General features: G+C 40.4%; 1 protein-coding gene across 1 annotated transcript; it reads right to left on the reverse strand.

Annotated features, from left to right (window-relative positions):
- Positions 1 to 443: 443 nt before the first annotated feature.
- Positions 444 to 701, reverse strand: LOC122747454 (40S ribosomal protein S28-like). The gene has a single exon (XM_043993464.1). The coding sequence runs from the start codon at positions 699 to 701 to the stop codon at positions 444 to 446; it is 258 nt and encodes an 85-aa protein (XP_043849399.1).
- Between the last annotated feature and the right edge of the window lie 21,598 nt (positions 702 to 22,299).

Here is a 22,299-nt window from a genome sequence, read left to right on the forward strand (position 1 = left end):
TATAGAGAGCTAGAGAGACAGTGAAGTGGGGACACCAGATGACTAGAAGGATTAATAAAAAGAAGAGTCAGATTTACGGAGGTTGGGAGACGCTGGAAGATTAAGAGAATAGGAGAGGGTACAGGAGGTTGGAGAAAGCAATGAAGGGCTACGATACAGAGATGCTAGAGATGCCATCTCTAGGTGAGGACACTAAGGGGCTTTTCAGGGGGGTCAACAAAGTGAAGGGGGCTTGGAGTTAGAAGAATGGAATGGAGCAGTGAAAGAGGTGTTGGAGTAAAGGAGAAAGTTGGAGAAAGCTGGAGCATACCCTAAGGCAAGAGGCGGCAAAGGCCCTTATTATATTAAAAGCAGAGAAAGGTTGTATTATTTGCATTTCTTAACCTTTATTGCTTACATTTACTTTTTTTTTTTTAGACAAAACTCTTTATTTTTCATATCTCTTAGCAGTCCTTCCACAAGCAGCAGCCTAGGGGCCTCCACCTGCGGGTTTCACCGCAGCCTCCGGGCCTCTCTTCCGACTTGAGCAGGGTGAGCACGTCCCCCTCCCACACGGGGCCTTTCACGTTGTAGATGACAGAGCGGCTCATGTCTTCCATGAACTCCACGCGCACCTGGGTGCACTGGCCCTGAGAACCGGTCCGGCCCAGAACTTTGGTGACCCGAGCCAGCTTGATGGGCTGCATGCGGCCAGTGTCCATGATGGCGGCGGCAAACAGAGGAAAGAGAGAGACGAGATTACATTTACTTTTATAAATAAATTCTGCTTTGATTATTTAATTAAAAGGCTTCTTAATCTTTTGCTTGTCAATTTGGGAGCAGTGTGGAGAAATTTTTAAATGGCCCATATTAAATTAATAGCAGTCAGATAGCCAGCCTGTCAAAAGTCACCAGATTAGTCCTCCAGTTAGATTAGTCCCCCCAAGTCAGTAAAATATTTTCACATTTGAATGTCGATCACGAAGGGACTAATGGCCCAATTATAATTTTTCTAAACTTATAATTTTTCATATAAGCACAGTTATATTTGTTCGGATTAGTTATAGTTAATAGTTTTGGGTTTTTTTACAATTCTGAACATATTTCTGTCTTACCAGAAATGTAAGCATATCCTGGAGAGGAGAGGATTTAGTGAGGATATAAGTGCTCCCTTCAACTATTTAAAGGTTCGTTTTTTGGAAGAGGAATTAGATTTAGTTTGTTAGTCTATGGGGCTCCAGATTACAGAGCTAGGATCAATGGGCAGGGGAGATAGGTAGGCAAATTTTAGTTCAAAGAACATTTTAACAATTAGGCTTGTCCATAATTGGAGTATGCTACCTCTTAAAGATGGCAAGCACCTATCACTGATGGGATCTCAGGCAGAGACTGGATGACCACATGTTAGGATTGTTGGAGGGAGAATTCCTGAACTGGAAGGTGGTGTACATTAAGAAACTTCTAAGTTCCTTCTGTCTCTCAGATCCTAGGCTTCTGTCTCCACTGTATGTCTGCACCCAATATTCAGTGACCTAGACCAGGGCTTCTTAAACTTTTTCCACTCATGACCCCTTCTCCCCTGAGACATTTTTACATGATCCCAGGTATATAGATATATAAAATAGGGATACATAACCTTTTACTGTTGCCAAATGTTTCAAAACCCCCACATTCAGTTATGGAACCTCATATGGAGTCAGGACCCACAGTTTAAGATGCTTAGATTCCAGACTTTTGGCATAGTGGGTTATACTACCAGGAATTTAAATTGCTCTTTAAAATTTCTCAGAAACTCTCTTTCCATAGTTCTACTCCAGGATGAACCTGTCCCAAAGTTATTTTTAGCTTCATCATCCTAGAGCAAAATTCAGAATACATCAGAAGGAGAAGATACTCCTTGAGTATGTCCAAGTTAAGACGTGTGTAGCAAGATTGATCAGAGGTCTCCTCGACAATCTACCTACTACACGTAGAATTTTAAAGAAGAATGGCAAAAGGCCTGGACGTCATGTTTCATGAAGGTGACATGAAGAAGGACAGATGCTTAGCCTGCAGAAAACAGTCTGTGGTTGAAATTGAGAGGGCATTTGAACAGGGTCCTCAGACCCCCCAGTGCACAGAATTCCAAAAGTGAAAATCTAATGTCCAATCTATTTTCCTTTGATCAATAACAATTAGTAAAAGCAATTTTATTTTTTTACAAAATCTTTTTTTTTTACTTTCTCCAAAGCTTTTTTAAACCATAACAGTAATTTATTATTTTCCAGTTACATGTAAAGATAGTTTGGGTTTTTTTTTTTTTTTTGTGGGGCAATGCTCAGGGTCACACAGCTAGTAAGTGTCAAGTGTCTGAGGCTGGATTTGAACTCAGGTACTCCTGAGTCCAGGGCTGGTGCTTTACCACTGCGCCACCTAGCTGCCCCGAAAAGATAGTTTTAACATTTGTTTTTATAAGATTTTGAGTTCCAAATTTTTCTCCTCCCTCCCTTCCCTCTTCCCTCCCCAAGATAGAAAGCAATCTGATATAGGTTATATATGTACAATCACATTAAACATATTTATGCATTAGTCATGTTGCAAAAGAATCAGAATAAAAGGGAAAACCTCAAAAAACCAACAGAAAAACCCCCCCAAAGTAGAAACAGTATGATTCATTCTGCATTCAGATTCCATAATTCTTTTTTTTCTGTATGTGGAGAGCAATTTTTCATCATGAGTCCTTTGGAATTGTCTTGGATCATTGTATTGTTGAGAAGAGCCAAGTGCATCACAGCTCATCATCACACAATATTGCTGTTACTGTGTACAATGTTCTCCTGGTTCTGCTCACTTCACCCACCATTAGTCCACTTAAGTCTTTCCAGGTTTTTCTGAAATCTGCCTGCTCATCATTTCCTCCAGCACAATAGTATTCCCACTACATTCACATACCACAACTTGTTCAGCCAGTGGATGGGTATTCCCTCAATTTCCAATTCTTTGCCAAACAATCATTTTAAATCCACATTTCTATAATGCATTATGGTTGGTCATAGAGATTACTATCTTTTACTTGATTTGAAACCATACAGAATGCGACAGTGTGTCATCTTGGATAGTGACACCTCATCTGGTCAGTGTGAAGATCTTTTGCCTTTACTGTGATCTACTCCGACTTTGCTTTAAAATGTACTTTTCCATTTGACTAAATATACCTCAGCATACTGAGTCTAGAGACTTGTTTTCTTGTTAGTAGTTGCATACTCTTAATTGTACTTCTTTTCTTGTCACTTTCTCCTCTAACGGTGATGATCCATAAGTATACTTTCAAAGTCATAAGTGTTCAAATGTTAAAATAAGAATATGACTTATGTAAGGTTAAACTTTCCTCAACTGATATAGTAAAAAAAATGGAAAATTCCAATGATGTTCTTGACAAATTGTTTTTTTCTGATTAAGCAACTTTCCACCTAAGTGACAAAGTTAATTGTCACAATTGACATATTTAGGGTATAGAAAAGCCTCAGGAAGTTTGGAAACATGAGACTCCCCAAAAGTTAATTATTTCATGTACCATTAGGAAGTCTTGCATTATTGGCAATTTCCTTTTTGAAGAGTACAATGGTGAATCTTACTTAGCAACATTTCAAAACTGTTTCATTCCCAAACTGCAGAAGTTACATCTATTAAATAGCACAATTTTCCAACAAGATTGAGCACCTTGTCATAATGCATTGCATGTCAGATAGTTTCTGGATGAAACTTTCTCAGACTAGTGGATTCATAGAAAAGTCTTCTTATGTGACCACTCCAGTCAGCTGATCTATCTCCCATTAGACTTTTTCTTATGAGATCACAATAAACTGTCCTGTATTCATCAAAACCTCATTCTTTGGAACAGTGATAGTTAAGGTTACAAATGTGATCCTGTCAATTGATGAAAGTTTGTTGTTGTTGTTCTTGTTGTTGTTGTTGTTTAGTCAAACATGTTTGAGTCTTCATGACCTCATTTAGGGTTTTCTTGGCAAAGATACTGAAATGGTTTGCCATTTCCTTCTCCAACTCATTTTTACAGATGAGGAAACTAAGGTAAACAAGATTAAGTGACTTGCCCCAGGGTCACACAATTTAGATTTGAATTCAGGTCTTCCTGACTTCCAAGTTTGGCACTCTATCCATTATGCCATCTTACAAAATTCAAAAAATCAATTAGATTTTTTAAAGCATTATATAGTGTGGTAAAATAATGGAATTTGGCAGACGCCCAGGGGTCCAACTTGATTGACTTAGTAGTGTCTGAATTGGGTGTAAATGAGAAACTACTAAATACCTACTTAAGATGATTAGATTTTTAGCCACCTAGTTTAAACTTGGCCAACCCTGAGAAGGAGTGTCCTCAGAGGCTGTGGACTGCATCATCAACAGGGAACCAGTCTCAGCCACACTACTTGAAGGACCTCCCCTTTGGGGGAGGGAGAAAAAGGTAGAAAAGAGGATCCCAACAGGAAGCAGCACACACACACACACACACACACACACTCACTCACTCTCTCTCTCTCTCTCTCTGGCCTGGGAGGAGCATTCAGAGCAGACTAGAGACTGGCTGCTGACTCCCATAGAAATTACAGACCCCTGGTGGTGAGTTAAATCCAGCTCTTTGAATTAGCTGAGCTGGAAGTGAGTTTGGGGATTGTACAGGCTTTTTTTTTTTTTTTTTTTGCAGGGCAATGGGGGTTAAGTGACTTGCCCAGGGTCACACAGCTAGTAAGTGTCTGAGGCCGGATTTGAACCCAGGCACTCCTGAATGCAGGGCCGGTGCTTTATCCACTGTGCCACCTAGCTTCCCCCTGTACAGGCTTTTGTTAGAGTTAGGGGGATTATCCATTTTCCTCTTTCCCTATTCCCTTGTCCTTGACTTTATTAATTTCACCTTTGCTGTGTATTTTATTCCCATTAATAAAATCTGATTTGTTTGTGGAAAAGAGGCTGTTAAGCTCCTTTCTTATTGGTCTGGAAGAAATAACTAAAAAGGCAGTTCAGAGGAGAGGAAGTTTTAGATCTAGAGGTGTCTCATTATTTTCTGAACCCCAATATTATGGTAAGCCACCCAATTAACTCTCCCCATATTAAATTTGGCCCTTACAATAGCACAAGAGAGTAATTATGTGGAATTTTAATTTTTAATTAATCTTTCAAATGATTTTTTTTTTACAAATTTATAGCATTTATACTTCTGAAACCACTAAATCTTAAAAATGCATGAACACTTTTTGGGATATGCTGTGTAATACCTAAATATAGTTTATATGTGTGTGTGTGTGTGTATGTGTGTGTATATATATGTATATATGTATACAAACACACATATATATGTATATGAAGTTTTATATATATATAGTGTTATATATGTGTATATATACACATATATATATCTCAAATTTATCAGAATCATAGCAAAACTGAAATCAAAGAAGGCACACATCGTAGAATATACAGGGTAGGCCAAAAGTCATGAAGAAGTTTAAATATTTAACAACTCCTTTATTTGTTGTTTTTAATTTAAAGCATATATAGGAAATGAATTTATATTACATGTGAAAAATCAAATCTCATAAATGACAAAAAATAAAGAAAAAATAATTTCCAAAAAGCTAATAAAACACTATGACTTTTGGCACACCCTTGTATGTACCAGAGAATACAGAGTGAAAGAGGTCTCCCATTGGGAGAGAGGTAACAGCTCAACCAAAAGAGAGTCTTAGATCTCACTCAAAGGAAAATTCCCCTCAGCACCTGAAGTAGGAAGCTGGGGAAAGGCATGCAATGGGGACTGCCAACTCCTCTCATGTCTTCCCAGTTTTTTCCTTCAGCAACCTGAAGTGGAGTTGACCTCTTCATCTTCCTTCTCAAAACTTTAAGCCAGGGGCAGCTAGGTGGCTCAGTGAATAAAGCACCTGCCCTAGATTCAGGACAACCTGAGTTCAAATCCAGCCTCAGACGCTTGAGACTTACTAGCTGTGTGACCCTGGGTAAGTCACTTAACCCCCATTGTCCCTCAAAAAAACCCCCCAAAACTTCAAGCCAGAAGCATCTGAAGCAACCGAAGAAAGCTGGAGCTTTCTCATTCCAGGGTGGGGCATTCATCTCCACCAATAAGGAGAGAGTCCCATACCAATGGGCTTTGGGACAGGGGTCACCCTGGGATGCACTACCTCTTTACCTCCACCCATACAATCCTTTTCTTTCTCTAAGATGCACATCAATCACTACCTTCTACTTGAAGCCTTTCCTGATCCCCCAACTTTCTAGGGCTTTTCTTCCCAAACTACCTTGTTTGAAACTATTTTTTTTGCAGGGCAATAAGGGTTAAGTGACTTGCCCAGGGTCACACAGCTAGTGAATGTTAAGTGTCTGAGTCTGGATTTGAACTCAGGTCCTCCTGAATCCAAGGCCAGTGCTTTATCCACTGTGCCACCTAGCTGCCCTGTTTTAAACTATTTTGCATTTATTTGTATTTCTTCTCTCTATATTTATTCTGCACATAGAGAGAAAGGAGGAGGATTCTCCCCTCTCTCTCCCTCCTACCCCATGGACTTGACCAGTTTGTATTCCTGGCTGCAGGTGACCAAGTGGAGGGAGGGGAGGAAAGGGGCCTGCTTCAAGCCATATATGACTCATCACCGAGGGGCTTGAAGTGAGACATGACCAAAACTAATTGGCTGATGAAGCAGGACTCAGTGCATCTACACATGGGGCAACTTGCCTCTTTTTTCTTGGTTTTGAATCACTAGGACTACTTTGATGGATACATCTAGACAGCCAGGTGAGGGAGGGGCAACCAGACTCATTCCTCCCCTAGCTTCCCCTTCCATGAGGGCCTCATTTCTTACCTAGCCTTAATCACTGAATCTCCTTTGCCTCAGGCAAACTGAGACCTGGGAAGACCTTAGCTGAAAAAGGCCAAGGTCTCCCACTGTATCTGGGACCATCTCCCGTCATCCTGATCCATATCTTGCCACTGGACCCAGATGGCTCTGAAGGAGAGAGCGAGGCTGTTCACTTTGCACAGTCCTGTCTCACTTAAATGCAAATCACTGAAAGTCATGACATCCCCTCCCGATGTCATGGTCCTCTTCAAGAATGAAGAACGAGGGCAGCTAGATGGCGCAGTGGATACAGCACTGACCCTGGATTCAGGAGGACCTGACTTCAAATCCGGCCTCAGACACTTGACACTTACTAGCTGTGTGACCCTGGGCAAGTCACTTAACCCCAATTGCCTCACCAAAAAAAAAAAAAAAAGAATGAAGGACATACAACAACAACCATGAGGGCATGTCCTGATAAGGCAAGTCTTGTGTTTCCTGACCTGAGAATGAAACTAGACTAGCATCCTCAGGTGGGGTGTATCCAGAAGGTAACCTTGCTAATTTCAAAAGGTCTGAAGGTCCTAAGAAAACTGAAAGTGCTAACAGCTACATGGAGAGGCAGTGGCTGATGGCATGGGAAACATCTGTTTCAGAGAGTGGCCACCAAAAAAAATGAGGACTGGTATCCCTTGGTCATTTTGCAGGCAGACCCAGTGTTGGGAGAAGTCAGACACAACCCATTGCAATGTCTGGGTACAGAACAGGGAGTGGTAAAGGCCCCTGTGGGACCATCTTGATTTCACTATATAAGATCTATATACCTAAGTAATAGATGGGTTCAAGTTAATTCCCCATAGTGGAATTAACTCTCAACCAGAATTATGGGGCTTATAGTCCCATTTTCCTCTTCTTACTCTGGGAAGAACTAGAAGAAATGTTGTACTTCCTGGGCTCACTGAGAAGGATTACAGAACCATAAAAGAAGTTTGAACTTGTTGGGAGGAAAGAGGAGGTAGCAGGGGGACAGGATGCTGAATGCTATCATCTGTGGCTACAGTTGGCATCTTTCCTCACTGACACCTAAAGAGCAGAAGGGAAGTCTGTGATGGTGAGACTGCACCTAGTCATAGAGTTTTAGGCTTCTAATCATGAGCAGCTATGTGGAAGGTGAACTGTCCCTCTCTTAGGTTCCGAGAATGGCTAATAAGGTTTCTCTTTCTCCATTTCCCTTCCCTTTCCATGTATGGTTTCCATGTAAGGATCCATGCACAGTTTGTTTTCTTGTTAGATATTAGCTGTTCCTTTATATTAACTTTATTCTTTCTCCACATACATTTACAGTTGACCTAGAAATGTGTACTTGCTGAGTATGTTTTGGTTGTGTTCAAAGCAAAAAAAGAAGCTTTTTGCTATTTGGGTGTATAAATTAACAGGTTGGGCAATTTCCTTTCTGATTTAATAGCTAAGTACCTCCTAGAGGCACAATGAGCTGGTATTTTGTTTATTTGATAAATAATTTTATAAACTTCCCATAGGCAGAAACTGAAACAGAATCTTGTGCTCCTTTTTTTTCTCTAGAGTAATGAATATATTATTATAATACAAGTATGGCTAACCAAGTCCCCCATCTCAGAGGATGAAGGAGGAGAGGAGAGCATAGCACATTGGTTCTTTACCCAAAGGGTGAGGTGGTAGAGGGAAAGGGGCTGGTACTCAAGGGGAAAGTCTCACCTTCAGCTGACCTATGGGTAGAGACAGACATTTTCAAAAGGGATTCAATTGCTTCTACTCCCAAAAATGAAGGAGAAGGAAAGTACTTAGCCATTCAGCTAACCAACCTTGCCTTCCACAGAGTCACTTCCAGGTTATACTTATAGATGTTCTGAAATTCTTTGAATTTGACTCCATCATCATCATTATCACACTCAAGAAAAGCTCCTCATCATGGAGTTTGTATCAGCTTTGATACTCATAGCTTATCAATATCCTCAATTGCCTCTGCCCCCCTGTAACTGGGAGAGACTGAAAAGTGGAACAAAAAGCTCCTCTAAAACCCTCTATTTAAAGAGAGCTCAGAAGCACAGTCAACTCTTCATTTCCTACCAGCTATCATCAACTCTATCATCGTCATCATCAGCACACCAGCATCAGGTACCTTTTCCTACTACATCCTTTGCTTTTCAGCTTCCTTTTGTGTACTGTCTTCCCCCATTAAATTGAAAGCTCCCTGATGGCAAGGACTGTCTTTTTCTTATTTGTATCTTAAGAGTTTAATAAATGTTCATTGTGTTGTATTGTTTCCACTGTTAGAATATAAGGGGTTTTTTTCAGGGCAATGAGGGTTAAGTGACTTGCCCAGGGTCACACAGCTAGTTAGTGTCAAGTGTCTGAGTCTGGACTCAAACTCAGGTCCTCCTGACTCCATGGCCAGTAATTTAACCACTGTACCCCCTAGCTGCCCCCATATCACAGACTTTTAGGGGGATCCTTTGTACTAATCATTTGTTTGTACCATATTATTAAATAGTTCTTTCTAAAAACTACTTAAGGCTAGCTGTCTAAAGTGATTCTCAGCTGGTATGTGAGAGAACACACAAGTGGGGAATTGAGCCAATGGTATTAGGAAATTACAACACCTGTCCCATGTCATCTCCTGAGAAGTATCCCTAGGCCCCTAAGGGGGATGTGTAGGTCCTTTGGGCAACAAGAGCATAAAAGTAGTTTTTTAGACTGATGAGGAGCCCCTGAGATCCCAAGGGACCTCTTTGCTGATGGATTTTTAAAAAAATTATTTACAGATTTTTAACCTTCTTGCCATGGTTTTTATTTGTTTTTTTATCCTAGAGGCTGCTTTTAAACCTCTTTGAGAATTGCTTCTACCTGTATATGATTTGGTTTTTTTTTAGTTAAAGAACTGTTTGTTTAAACCCTTTGGCTCTGATCCACTGTAGCAGAGGAGGGATAGGAAGAGGACTAATGGTCCTCTCACCTCAGCGGCCAAGGCAATGATGAGGGCAGTGACATTTGGACAGCACACCAGCATCAGGATAATGGGAAAGCGGTGGCAGTCACATCACCATCACTGAGGGAATGACTTTGGCTGTGACATCCAGCTTGAAGGCAGCAGCTATGATATTACTGGCAAATAGTGGGAAGAATAGCAGTATCTTGGTTTGCAAGCTTTAGTCAGCTTGGGCTAAGGAAGCCCTAATCAGCTGCTGGCAGGCTCCTGGAAAGCAGGGAGTGTATGTATATAGGACCGAATTTGTTCCAGGTGGTCACTGGTCTTTTGTGTACAGGACCTACTCACTTGTGCATATCAACAACAGAAGTTGGTTCATCATTGTGCACAGTATCATCAACATTATGTGTTGATCAACTGTGATAGGCTAGATTCTTCTCACCAATCCAATGGTACAAGAGAGTTCCAAAGGACTCATGATGGAAAAGGCTCTCCAAATCCAGAAAAAAAAAAGAACTGTGGAATATGGATGCTGATTGGACCGTACTATTTCTTTTGTTTTTGGTGCTGTTGTTTTTCTTTTTCGAGGTTTTTCCTTTTTGCTTTGATTCTTCTCTTATAACATGACTAATGCAGAAACATGTTTAATGTTATTATATATATGTATGTATCTGTATATATGTGTATATATGTATATATATAAAACCATATCAGATTAGCTGCTGTCTAGGGAAAGGGGGTAGGGAGGGAGAAAAATTTGAAATTGGAAATCTTATAAAAATAAATGTTGAAAACTATCTCTACATGTAACTAGAAAATAATAAAATATTTTTATTAAAAAAAAAGAAGTTGGTTCATATGAACTCTTTTTTCCTCAAAGCATGTTCTCAATTTTGCTTTGAGGATGAAGAGTTGGGCTATTGTGCTAAGGAGCTGAATTTTGTAACCCTGGCTGCCAAAGGTCAGTGGGAGGAGTGTTGTAGGCTAGGATATTGGTAGAATTGAGGAGGAATTAGTTAATACCACACACTCCCTTAACACCTGGAGGAGTGTTGCAAGCAAAAAGTTGTGGTACAGGCCCAGGGTGTTTTGGGTTAACTTTGTCCCCAGGGTTGGGGATTTGGGACATTGATCTGGGACCTACTTGTTGGCCCCTTGGGCAAGGGGAGTATAAAAGGAATTTTTAGGCATTTGGTCAGGTGCTCATGAGACACCAGGGAGTTGTTTTGTTGCCTGCTTTTAAACTTGTTGCCACCAATTTTTATCTTCTTCAATTGTTTTTGAAGGGTCTTGAGAACTGTTTCTACCTGTGGGTATTGGAATATGATTCAAATAAAAGAACCATTTGGAATTCTCAAGTTCTGAGTGATTCATTGTCCCAGATGTGCAGTGAGCTACAGAAGGAGCTTTCAGAAGATGTAATTAAGTTGATTTTTTTCTAAAAAGATACTACTCTTGCATTTTAAAAGAATAGTTAGGTTAATAAGTCTTTCTTTTTAAACTCAATGTAATTTTTTTTTTTAGGTGAGGCAATTGGGGTTAAGTGACTTGCCCAGGGTCACACAGCTAGTAAGTGTGTGTTAAGTGTCTGAGGCCGGATTTGAACTCAGGTACTCCTGACTCCAGGACCGGTGCTCTATCCACTGCACCACCTAGCTGCCCCTCAATGTAAATTTTAATAGATTATTTTCACTTTTAAACAGTAAGCTTTTAAAAATTAACTTGCTTTTGAACTCACAATTTCTGAACTTTATTTGTTTTTTAATTATTTTTGGTGAGGCAATTAGGATTAAGTGATTTGCCCAGGGTCACACAGCTAGTAAGTGTTAAGTGTCTGAGGTCGGATTTGAACTCAGGTCCTCCTGAATCCAGGGCTGGTGCTCTATCCACTGCGCCACCTAGCTGCCCCAATTTCTGAACTTTAAAAGCATTGTGTTATTTGACTTCATTATTTTTTAAACCTAAATAAGGGAAGGGAATGAGGATTTATTAAGGCCCTACTCTGGGCTAGGCCTATTATGTGCTAAGTTCTTTACAAATATTTCATTTCATCCTCACAACAAACTCTTTGAAGTAGGTGTTATTATTATTTTTTGGACCTTTTTTTGTTTTAAAAAACAAATAACAATAAAAAACCCCGATTTTCTCTCTCTCTCTCTCTCTCTCTCTGTCTCTCTGTCTCTCTCTATATATATGTATATAAAAGATGTGTCCTGAAACAAAGAACAAGTAGGTGTTATTATTAACCCAATTTTACACTTGAGGAAACTGAGGCAGATAGAGGCTAAGTGACTTGCCCAGAGTCTCTCAACTAGGAAATGTTTGAGGTCAGATCTGAACTCAGGTCTTCCTGACTCCAGGCCCAGAAGTCTACCTACTCTATGACCTAGCAGACTCTAATATAAAACACAAATATTAATATTTGTATAACTATAAATACACACAATATAAATGTAAATGATGCTGTTCAAACTAATGCCATCCACCAATAGGTAAATGGGCTTCTGCTGGCATATATACATTAATAGGTATGCTCAGCTGAGGGCAGGAATCCCCTGAACCACTGAAAACATCTTTGTTTTTACAACATGATTTTCTTCAAACCACCTGCATATGCTGAGGTTGGCTGAATCAAAGGAGGCTGAGATTATTGCAGGGAACTGATTTCTCCCCAGAGTGGAACTCTCCTTATAATATAATTGTGTCTTGGTTTCATACTCATCTCTAATTGTTTCTTTTCTTTTCTTTTCTTTTCTTTTCTTTTCTTTTCTTTTCTTTTCTTTTCTTTTCTTTTCTTTTCTTTTCTTTTCTTTTCTTTTCTTTTCTTTGCCAGGCAATGAGGGTTAAGTGACTTGTCCAGGGTCACACAGCTAGTACATGTCAAGTGTCTGAGGCCGGATTTGAACTCAGGTCCTCCTGAATCCAGAGCCAGTGCTTTATCCACTTTGCCACCTAGCTGCCCCCTTCATCTCTAATTGTTAAGGAGCTGCAGGACAACTGCAGGCAATATGTTCTTTCCAGGTGGTGAAGTGTCATAAACTGACAGGCCCAAATTACCACTTCTTTTTGTTTTTTCTCTACTGAGATATTAATGACACACTAATGGAAAAAACTTCTGACAGACAGACTTAAAGAAAACACATGTAGATTTGCCAGAAACAGTCCTGGGCACTTCACAAAAAGACAGAATCATGTCTTAAAACCGTGTGATTTTGGAAGGGAGAACTCATTAATTGTTCTTCTGTGTATTTTGGTTCCCAGGGCCCACATGGCCCAGAAGTAGAAAATGTTCTGCTGATACATGGCAGACCAAATAGCTACCTATGTTCTTGTTCAGTTAGCAACTATAACTCAATCTTCCAGGTTATCAACTAGCAGCTATATGAAGTTAGTCTGGGTTTGTAAATAGAATACACACATGTGCATATATGTAGTGTGGTATAGAGGATAGAGACCCAGCCTCATACTCATGAAGTCCTCCTGCCACATACTGACTTTACAACTTTGAGTAAATAACTTAACCTCTCAGTGTCCCTGGAAACCTTTTTTTTTTTTTTTTGGTTGGGCAATGAGTGTTAAGTGACTTGCCCAAGGTCACACAGCTAGTAAGTGTATGTTAAGTGTCTGAGGCCAGATTTGAACTCAGGTCCTCCTGAATCCAGGGCCGGTGCTCTATCCACTGTGCCACCCAGCTGCCCCCCTCCACCTCGGAAAACTTTTAAAAACTCTAAGTGGCAAAAAAATACAAAATTAAAAAGTGCCAATCTTCATTGGTATTAGTTCTTTCCTGGGAGCTACCTGGATCAATGAAATCACAGCTTTGGACAAGAGGGAAAAATCTGTCTATATGGGTATATATGCTCTGCATGTATGTGTATATATTTTATATCTATACACATCAGTCAGTCATTTATGAAGAATCTGCAATGGACAAAATACTATGCTAGGGATAATGATAGATTACTAGGGATAATAAAATAGTCCCTTCCTCAAGGAGGTTATATCCTATGAGAAAAACTGTGTGCTCAGTTGAGTAAATACAAAAATATATGCAAAGTCATTTCAGTTGGAGAGGGCCACTAATAAGTCAAGGTTTGAAGAAAGGTCCTTAAGGTATGAAGGGGCACTTGAGGTGAGCATGGAAGAAAACTGCTGTGACCAAAATAAAAACTGATGAGAATGCTTTTAAAAATTTGGGTTTTACTTCCTTAAAGCATTTAAAATATTTTTAAATACTTTTTTTTCCCATCATTCCTTAAGGCCTAAAGAGAACTAACCAATTTTTATATACACACACATCTTAATACAGGGGGTCCCAAAAGATACAGTACCAGAAATGCAAATTTCCTGTTGCTAACCCACACTGCTTGTGGGACTCCCAGAGGTACAGTCGTGGCCAAAGCCCAAGTCTGGGCAGCATCCATCCCTGGAATGCTTGGGAAGGTAGCAAAAGCCAAGAGAACAGAGCCCTCCCCACCCCCATGCCCATTCCCTTACCCTGGGGATTCAGTATAGGAACTGGAGGTTAGACTTCACCAAGGAGGTTCTCAGGAGCACAGAGATGTCATTGCTCATTTTTCACTCCTGGGGTCTGGAAGAATTTCCTTCCAGCCCACGAAGTGCCGAGCCAAAGTCTGGAGACAAGCAGGGAGGGCAAATGGTTTGAATTTGGCTCTGGGTGTGTGATCAAGATTGTTTGTTTTTCTCAGCAGGATGCAACATTTCATAAAAAGTATCTAAGACTCTTTGTCATTACATTATATAGACCTTTTTTTAGTTAGCATTTGAGACTTTATTGTTTTTTTGTGGGGTTTGGAGGTTGGTGGGTTTGTTTGGTGTGGTGTTGTTTTTTGGGTTTTTTTTTTAAACCAAGCGCTTTATTTGTGCTTTTATTAGAATTTCTCTCAAGGATTCTTTGAAGTAGGTTAAAATTATTAATCAGGTTAAATATGAGCAACCAAACAGTTAATTAACTTAACCAAGATAAGAGTATATGGAGACAGGAGCAAAGTAAGAATTTACAAGTGTCCAGTTGCCGATTTTCCAGACTGAGAAACCTAAAGTATGGAAAGATTATCCTAGAGTCACAATGCTTATAACCCAGAATTCCTAACATCTATCCCATTGATCTTCCCCTAAGATCATACCGCTTCCTAACACATTTGCATGAACTCTCTTTAATTAGGGTTTGAAGTGTCTACATCAAGATTTATTTTATAACAACTGACAGTCTTTTAACTGTTCTCTAAAATTATACATTTTGTTTTAATTATGCAAGTCAAATAAAAAACCACGGGAACCACAGAATAAAAAGTGATCTTTTTTACTCATTCAAATCTGGCCTCAGATAACTAACAATCCCTTAGTCTCTATGTGTCTCAGTTTCCTGATCTATAAAATGCAGATAATAATATCACCTACTTCCCAGGGTTGTTGTGAGGACAAAATGAGACAATATTTATAAAGCACTCAGCAAATCTCAAGGACGTGAGCAAAGCCATCTCTGTCCTACATAAATGCTATTATTATACATTTCAATGGCCTTTTCTTCATTGTTGAGAATAAAACCTGTGTTTCTTTTCTCTGTTGAGTAAATGAGATTCCCCAATGCCAGAGAGAAGAACAAGGAATATGGAGTCACCAGCTTACTTTATAATTAATATAGGCTGTAATGTACTTCTTTTTGGAGGGGTCAGGGCAATGAGGGTTAAGTGACTTGCCCAAGGTCACAGAGCTAACAAGTGTCAAGTTTCTGAGGTTGCATTTGAATTCAGGTCCTCCTGAATCCAGGGCTGGTGCTCTATACACTGCGCCACCCAGCTGCCATTGTAATGTACTTCTTAAATCTTAATATCTTAAAAGTTTTCATTCAGATACTCCATCTCCTCGGTCCTCCCTCTCCTCAAATTATCTCTTATCTACTTTATCTATTTAAGTGTTATACCCCACCCCCCCACTAGAATATAAGTTCCTTAAGGGCAGCTACCACACTGTGGGATGGATAAGCCTGTTTGGTGTTGCCTTCTCTCTGATGCAGATACCTTCACTATGGTATAGATATCACTGTTTCTGCACTTCTGGAATAGGGTAACTAAGAACAAGCTCTACTTCTACCACAATCTCTGGCTTCTACCCCTTTCCTAGCAGCCAAATTTCGATGCTGGCTCATCTGTTTGATTTTCTTTATATGATCCACGCTAGGAAGTTGATGTGTTCTTCTGCTTTGGCCTTGACATGCCTCATTGGGATGTTAGGTACTGTGCTAGTCTGAGGCCTCCTGCAAGGCTCTAGTATAGGCACCAAAATGTTGAATTGGCTTTGTCTCCTGCTGTGGTGCTGAGTCTCCTGAGGCATGTACTGCTCCAGGCTTTCTCCCTGTTCAAGCATCTCTGTTCTCCGATGCTTCTCCAATAGAGCCGAAACCCTGCTTATTGGTGCCGGCTTCAGTCTTTTCTGGCACTGTTCAGAGTTTCCCCAACCTTCAGGCTTATGAGATCAAGCTGGGTTCTGGTCCTCGCTGAAATGTCTCCACTCAGAGCACACCGAGGCATCAGTCAGGCCCTGTGGAATCAGGCCAGATTCAGATTTCCCACCAACTTCAGTTCCCATAATACTGAGGCAGGTTCTGACCCCCTCATCAGACCTCTACTTCTAGGACCTCCACACAGTCTTCCTGTATAGTCACACTCTAGATGGAGAGTTGGCCACTATTTCTCTTCTAGAACATGGCTGGGGTATTCCTGAGAATCCTAGGGCCTTCTATGACTTCTCACATCTCCAGCTTAAATGGAAGTCTATGCCATGTTTCCTATCAGGATGTTTGTAGTATAATAATGTAGAGAGAAAGCATGAGATCATGGATAAAGAAGGATGGGAAGACCTGGATTTAAGTGTTGGCTGTGTGACCTTGGACAAGTCCCAGTCCTAGTCCCTATCCCCACATTAGAGGCAGCCAAGAAGTAAAGAGGAAAGGGTGCTGGACTTGGAGACAGGAAAACCTGAATTCAAATCCTGACTCAGATGCTTTTTTTTTTGCCTGTGTCACCCTGCACAAGTCACTTAACCTTTCTTGGCCTCGATTTCCTCATCTGTATAATTAGCATAATAATAGCACTTTCCTCACAGAGTTTTTCTACCTTGCTTCAGTTGGAAGTGCAGTAACGGCTCATGGAGTCTTATCCCACTCCCAGGTGCTCACCATATTGGTGCCAAGTGCCTAAGCTACATCTTAAAGGTGAAGGCCTCCAAGTGGCAGAGGTAAAGAGAAAACGCATTCCACATATGGGTGTCAGTCAGTGCAAAGGCATGGAGATGTCATGTGTGAGGAACAGAGAGAAGTCCAGTTTGACTGGTCCCAGTCACCCACTTCCAGAACTGCAGAAACAGTGGTGTGTATACCATAGAGAAGGTGAGACAAAACAGGCTTGTCCATCCCACCAAGCATGCTGAAAGGTGTTGAGTCTTATTGCAACATAAAGTCCCAATCTAGAAACCGAGGATAGAGATATGAACAGAAGAAAACACACACAAAAATAGAGAGCAGCATAATGTCCAGTGAGGTTGGGAAGGTAGGGTGGGGCCAGGTTCTGTATAGGGCTTTAAAAGGTAAATTGAAAGGTTTATATTTTCTCTAGAGGCAATAGGAAGTCATTGGATTGAGTAAGGAGTGATATGGTATTTGTACTTAAGGAAAATTACTTTGACAGTAGCGTGGAGTGGTGGGAGATGAAGCAGAGAGATGAATTGTAAGGCTGATGTAATAATTTAGCTGAGAATTAATGAAGATCTAAACAAAGTGGGTAGCTGTATATACTGGAGAGAAGCGGGGTCAGATGTGAGATCTGTTGTGAAGACAGGAACAATTTTTGACTGTGGGATGAGAGAGAGTGAGGAATCCAAAATAATGCCAAGATTAAAAACCTAATGGAAGGGAAGAATGATGGTACCGATAACTGAAACAGAGGTTTGAATGAGGGAGGGTTTGGGAAAGAGTGGGGAGGCAATGTGTTCAGTTTTAGATAGACTGAGATTCAGACATCTCTGATCCATCCTATGTAAAATGCCAATAGGCAATTGGGGATATGCCACTGAAGCTCAGGGAAGAGACTGAGCCTGAATGATCTGAATGATCTGGGAGTCATCTGCCTAGAAATAATGGTTAAATACATGGGAGATTGGGCAGCTAGGTGGCGCATTGGATGGAGCACCAGCCCTGGATTCAGGAGGACCTGAGTTCAGGTTCGGCCTTGGACACTTAACAATTACTGGCTGTGTGACCCTGGGCAAGTCACTTAACCCCAATTGCCTCACCAAAAAAAAAAAATACATGGGAGTTGATAAGGTTACTGAGCAAGAGTAGGGTAGGGGGATAGAGAAGAAAACCTTAAGGAACACTCATAGTTAATGGATGGAATATGGCTAATGAACCACAAAGGATAATGAGTAAGTGGTCAGACAAGTAGGAAGAGAAACACAAGAATTTGATATCACAAACACCCAGCAAGGAGAGAATATCCAGGAGGAAAAGTTGGTTAACAATGTTATCTAGAGACCAGACACACTTAGAAACAGCTTAGTTAATTTAGGTTTTGAAGATGAATGTTAAAATTTAATTTCTCTGGGAAAAGATCCCTCATGGGTGTGCTAAAGGTCAATGACCTGATAGGAACCTTATCTCTGTACTGTACAACTGACATGACTCGGGCTTTGCAATCAATTTTTCTAGGGAAGGAAGAAGGAAAGCCAAAGATTATTCTTACAGCTATACTGGAACAAAGAAACCTGATACTATTATACGTTCATCAAAATATAGCCTCTTTCAGCAGGAAGACTGATGGAAAATGGTACTTTTCCTATCGAGCAGGAGTATCTGAAGGATGATAGGTGGTGGGAGTTTGTGGGGGGGGGGATTTGGGGAACTTCAGAAATCCTCACAGAGGAATAAGGAGTGATACACATCCATGCTGGTGCCATTACCAATTAATCTCAAGTCAATGGCACTATTCCCCTAAATTGAATATAATTATCAGCAGTTGAAGACTTGCTGACTTACCTACCCATTTAAGGAGTAATATTCTGGGACAGAATTTTGCTAGATGCAATAGCTCAAAGCGCTTTATAAATGCTAGCTCTCTGGTGAATTTATTCCTTCTTCATTTCTTCCCCTTTCCCTACCTCATCCCGCTCGGTGAATTGGCATAACTTAACCTTAAATCTTGTCTATTTAATGAGCTTATTTTTGTCCCATTCTGTGTAAGTGTTTTCTATAAATGATGAGACCATACATAATATGGCAAAGGATAAAGGCTAACCTCAGGACAAATGACCCGAGATTAAATTGTCAGTCTATACTGAAGTTTTCTCTCTCTAGAAACACAAAGAGGGTCTTCAAAACATTGTAGGCAGATTCTCTGCCACTCTTCATGAGTGACCCTCTTCCAAAGTGGTGGGAGACAGAAAGCTGATTGAGGCAGCAATGTGAAAGTATTTATATTCCTTTTCCTTTCTCAGCAAGTCAAGGTAGACAGACTTATCACCCCTTAGCTCTGTCTACACACTCTTGTCAGGCTGTGCTTTGGTGATTTCTCCCCACCCCACCCCCTTTGAGTGTTTCCCCTCTTCTTTTCAGTTCACGTCTATATAAGAATGTTATATGGGGAAGTGGGTGGTAGAAGGGAACAGGGAAGCATATCATTGCTTCATTCTCAAAGACAACCATAACATCAGGATGATATCATGACTTGTAGTGAATTGGATTTATGTGAGGGAGGGCTGTGCAAAGTCACCAACCTCACTCTCTCCCCTAGAGCCATCTGGGTCCAGTAGCAAGATATACATCAGGAAGACTGGGGATGGCCCTGGGTGTCTTAAAACAATTGGGATTAAGTGCCTTGCCCAGGGTCACACAGATAGTAAGCATCTGAGGTGAGATTTGAACTCAGATCCTCCTGACTCCAGGGCCAGTGCTTTATCCTCTGTGCCACCTAGCAGCCCCAAGGGAAGCATATAATAAAAGCAGGGTAGATATAATGTGACTCACAATGACTGGTATGAGAACTAAGTTTCAAACCAAATTGAAGTTAAGCTTGGATGCCCAAAGGTAAAGATAAAGATGTCCTCGGTCTGACTGAGAAATAGTGCCCCTAAAAAATTCTGGACCTACTGGGAATGTCCTAGTTATGTGGAAGCCATGTTTGCATTTCCCTGACCATGATTGACATTTTGTTCACATTGATTTTTTTCCCTTTTCAATCTAAGACATTAAAAACATGGTCAGAGCAAACTAAAAAAATTGTCTTATGATCCCTAGACCTTCCTTGCTTAGTACAGTTGGTTACTAATTTACTTAGTAACTAAAATTACTAACCTTAATTAGTTAGTTTCTAACTATCTATAAAGCCCTAGAAGCATGTGTTCTTCAAAAACACTGTGAGGAGACAGCCCAAATGGTAGATTTCCCTCTTTGTTTCTTCATGAAATTCTCTTTAGCCCAAAGATAGCTTATTACTGTCTGGCCTCTACCCAGAATCCTTTTTGTTTATTGTGTCTCCTTTTGTTGACATTAGGTTTGCATTTGACCATGTGTCTGTCCTTAATTGTCTAGCCCATTTCCAGGGTTTATTGTCAGAAGGTTGGATGCTGATGAAAACTGATGATCAGAGGCTCTGGAAGCATGTGAAACTAATGAAAAGACAGACGAAGAAGCAGAAACCTACCCAAACAGGCAAGTCTATCTTTTCCCTCCCAAAAAAGTATCTGGAGTTGATTGTAGGCTATGCCAGTTTACCTAAGGTGAGCATTCTGTCCTCCTAATGGGAATGCCAGGGAATTCAGCTATATGCTAAAAGCTGCCCCCAAACCAATCCTTAGCCATGGCACTAAAGTTTAAAGAAGTCTTAGCTCTATTCTTCCCCAATTCTGTCTCACCCCTTCAGGTTTTAGGCTTCTTCTGTTCAGTAGAACACTGAATTCTTGAGAGCAGGAACAATTTCATGTTGGTCTTCAGTATGTCGATTGTAAGGAAGCAATTCAACAAACACTTAATTTTTTCCCATATTAATAGTATTTTATTTTTTCCAATTACATGAAAAGATAGTTTTCAATATTCATTTTTGTAAGATTTTGAGTTCCAAATTTTTTCTCCCTCTTTCCTTTGTCTCCCCCTCTCTAAGAAAACAATCTGATATGTTATACAGTAAAATTATGTTAAACATATTTCCAAATTAGTCACAACAAATAATTAGTAAGTAGTACTATGTAGAAGACACTAGATATGAGGATATGAAAAATGAATGGTCTATATCTTCAAGAATCTGATATATAGAATGGGGAAAAGGCAAGAATAAGAATCTGAGGTTACAGACTTGTGGTCCAGGAGATTGGCAGAACTGGGGTAGTTTTAGTCCAACTTCCATTCCCACAACTGGAACAGCTGGAACTGTTGTGAGCAAAGATACAATAGGAAGGGACAGCTAGGTGGCACAGTGAATAGAGCACCGGCCCTGGAGTCAGGAGGACCTGAGTTCAAATCCAGCCTCAGACACTTGACACTTACTAGCTGTGTGACCCTGGGCAAATCACTTAACCCTCATTGCCCCGAAAAAAATAAGTAGGAACAGATCTGGGGCAGTTTGAGTTTGACTTCATCCCCAGGTCGATTGATCTAAGACCCAGCTTTGGGTCCTTTGTGGCAAGGAACATAAAAAAATCAGTTCCAAGACTCTTAGCAGTGAGCAGTTGAGATCTCAGAGAATTTTCTTACTCATTTCTTTTAACCTCCTTGCCAGCAGCTTTTATCCTCTAGAATGATTTTAACCAGCTTGGGAACTGCTCTTACTGGCAGGTACTGGAACATGTTTTTAGTACCAGATGTGGAACTACCACCAGGATAATCAGTTAGAAAGAGAAATGTACATGGGAGGGGTCAAACAGAGAGAGATGAGTATGTGGAGTGAGGAAATGTGTCTGGCTTCACTTCGATGAAAGGGAAGAATATTAAAGACTAGAAATGTAGAGGGAGTCTGTTTTAGAAATGAAAAATTGTCTACATAAATTCATGGAGGAAAGAAATATTAAGGCTCTAATAGGAGAGCTGAAAAGTCAAGAACATGGAGGTGAGTGAAAGTCACACCACGCAATTTTTTTCCTACTTCTTGTTTCTATAGGAAAAGGTTGTAGGAGAAAGAACAAGAGAAGAAAGACTTGAAGTGAATAAGGCAGGGAATGATGAAGATGATTTGGAGAGATTTGGACTTGTGAAGAAAGCCAGAAATTGAAGGTGGAGAGTAGAAATTTGGAAATGCCTGGAAGAAATGGAGGGAAATCCAATAGGTTTTACTTGGAAGAGGACCAGGTAGAAGGAAAACTTAGACCTTTTTTGGCCTTAGGTATCAGAACTAGGAGCCATGGGTTGAAATTGCAAAAAAGGGAAAATTTAGGTTTGATATCAGGAAAAACTTCTTAATGACCAGAGCTGTGAAAAAGTGCAATGAACTGGTTCCAACTTACTTG

Source organism: Dromiciops gliroides, chromosome 3, assembly GCF_019393635.1.
Source record: "Dromiciops gliroides isolate mDroGli1 chromosome 3, mDroGli1.pri, whole genome shotgun sequence".
Taxonomy (NCBI): domain Eukaryota; kingdom Metazoa; phylum Chordata; class Mammalia; order Microbiotheria; family Microbiotheriidae; genus Dromiciops; species Dromiciops gliroides.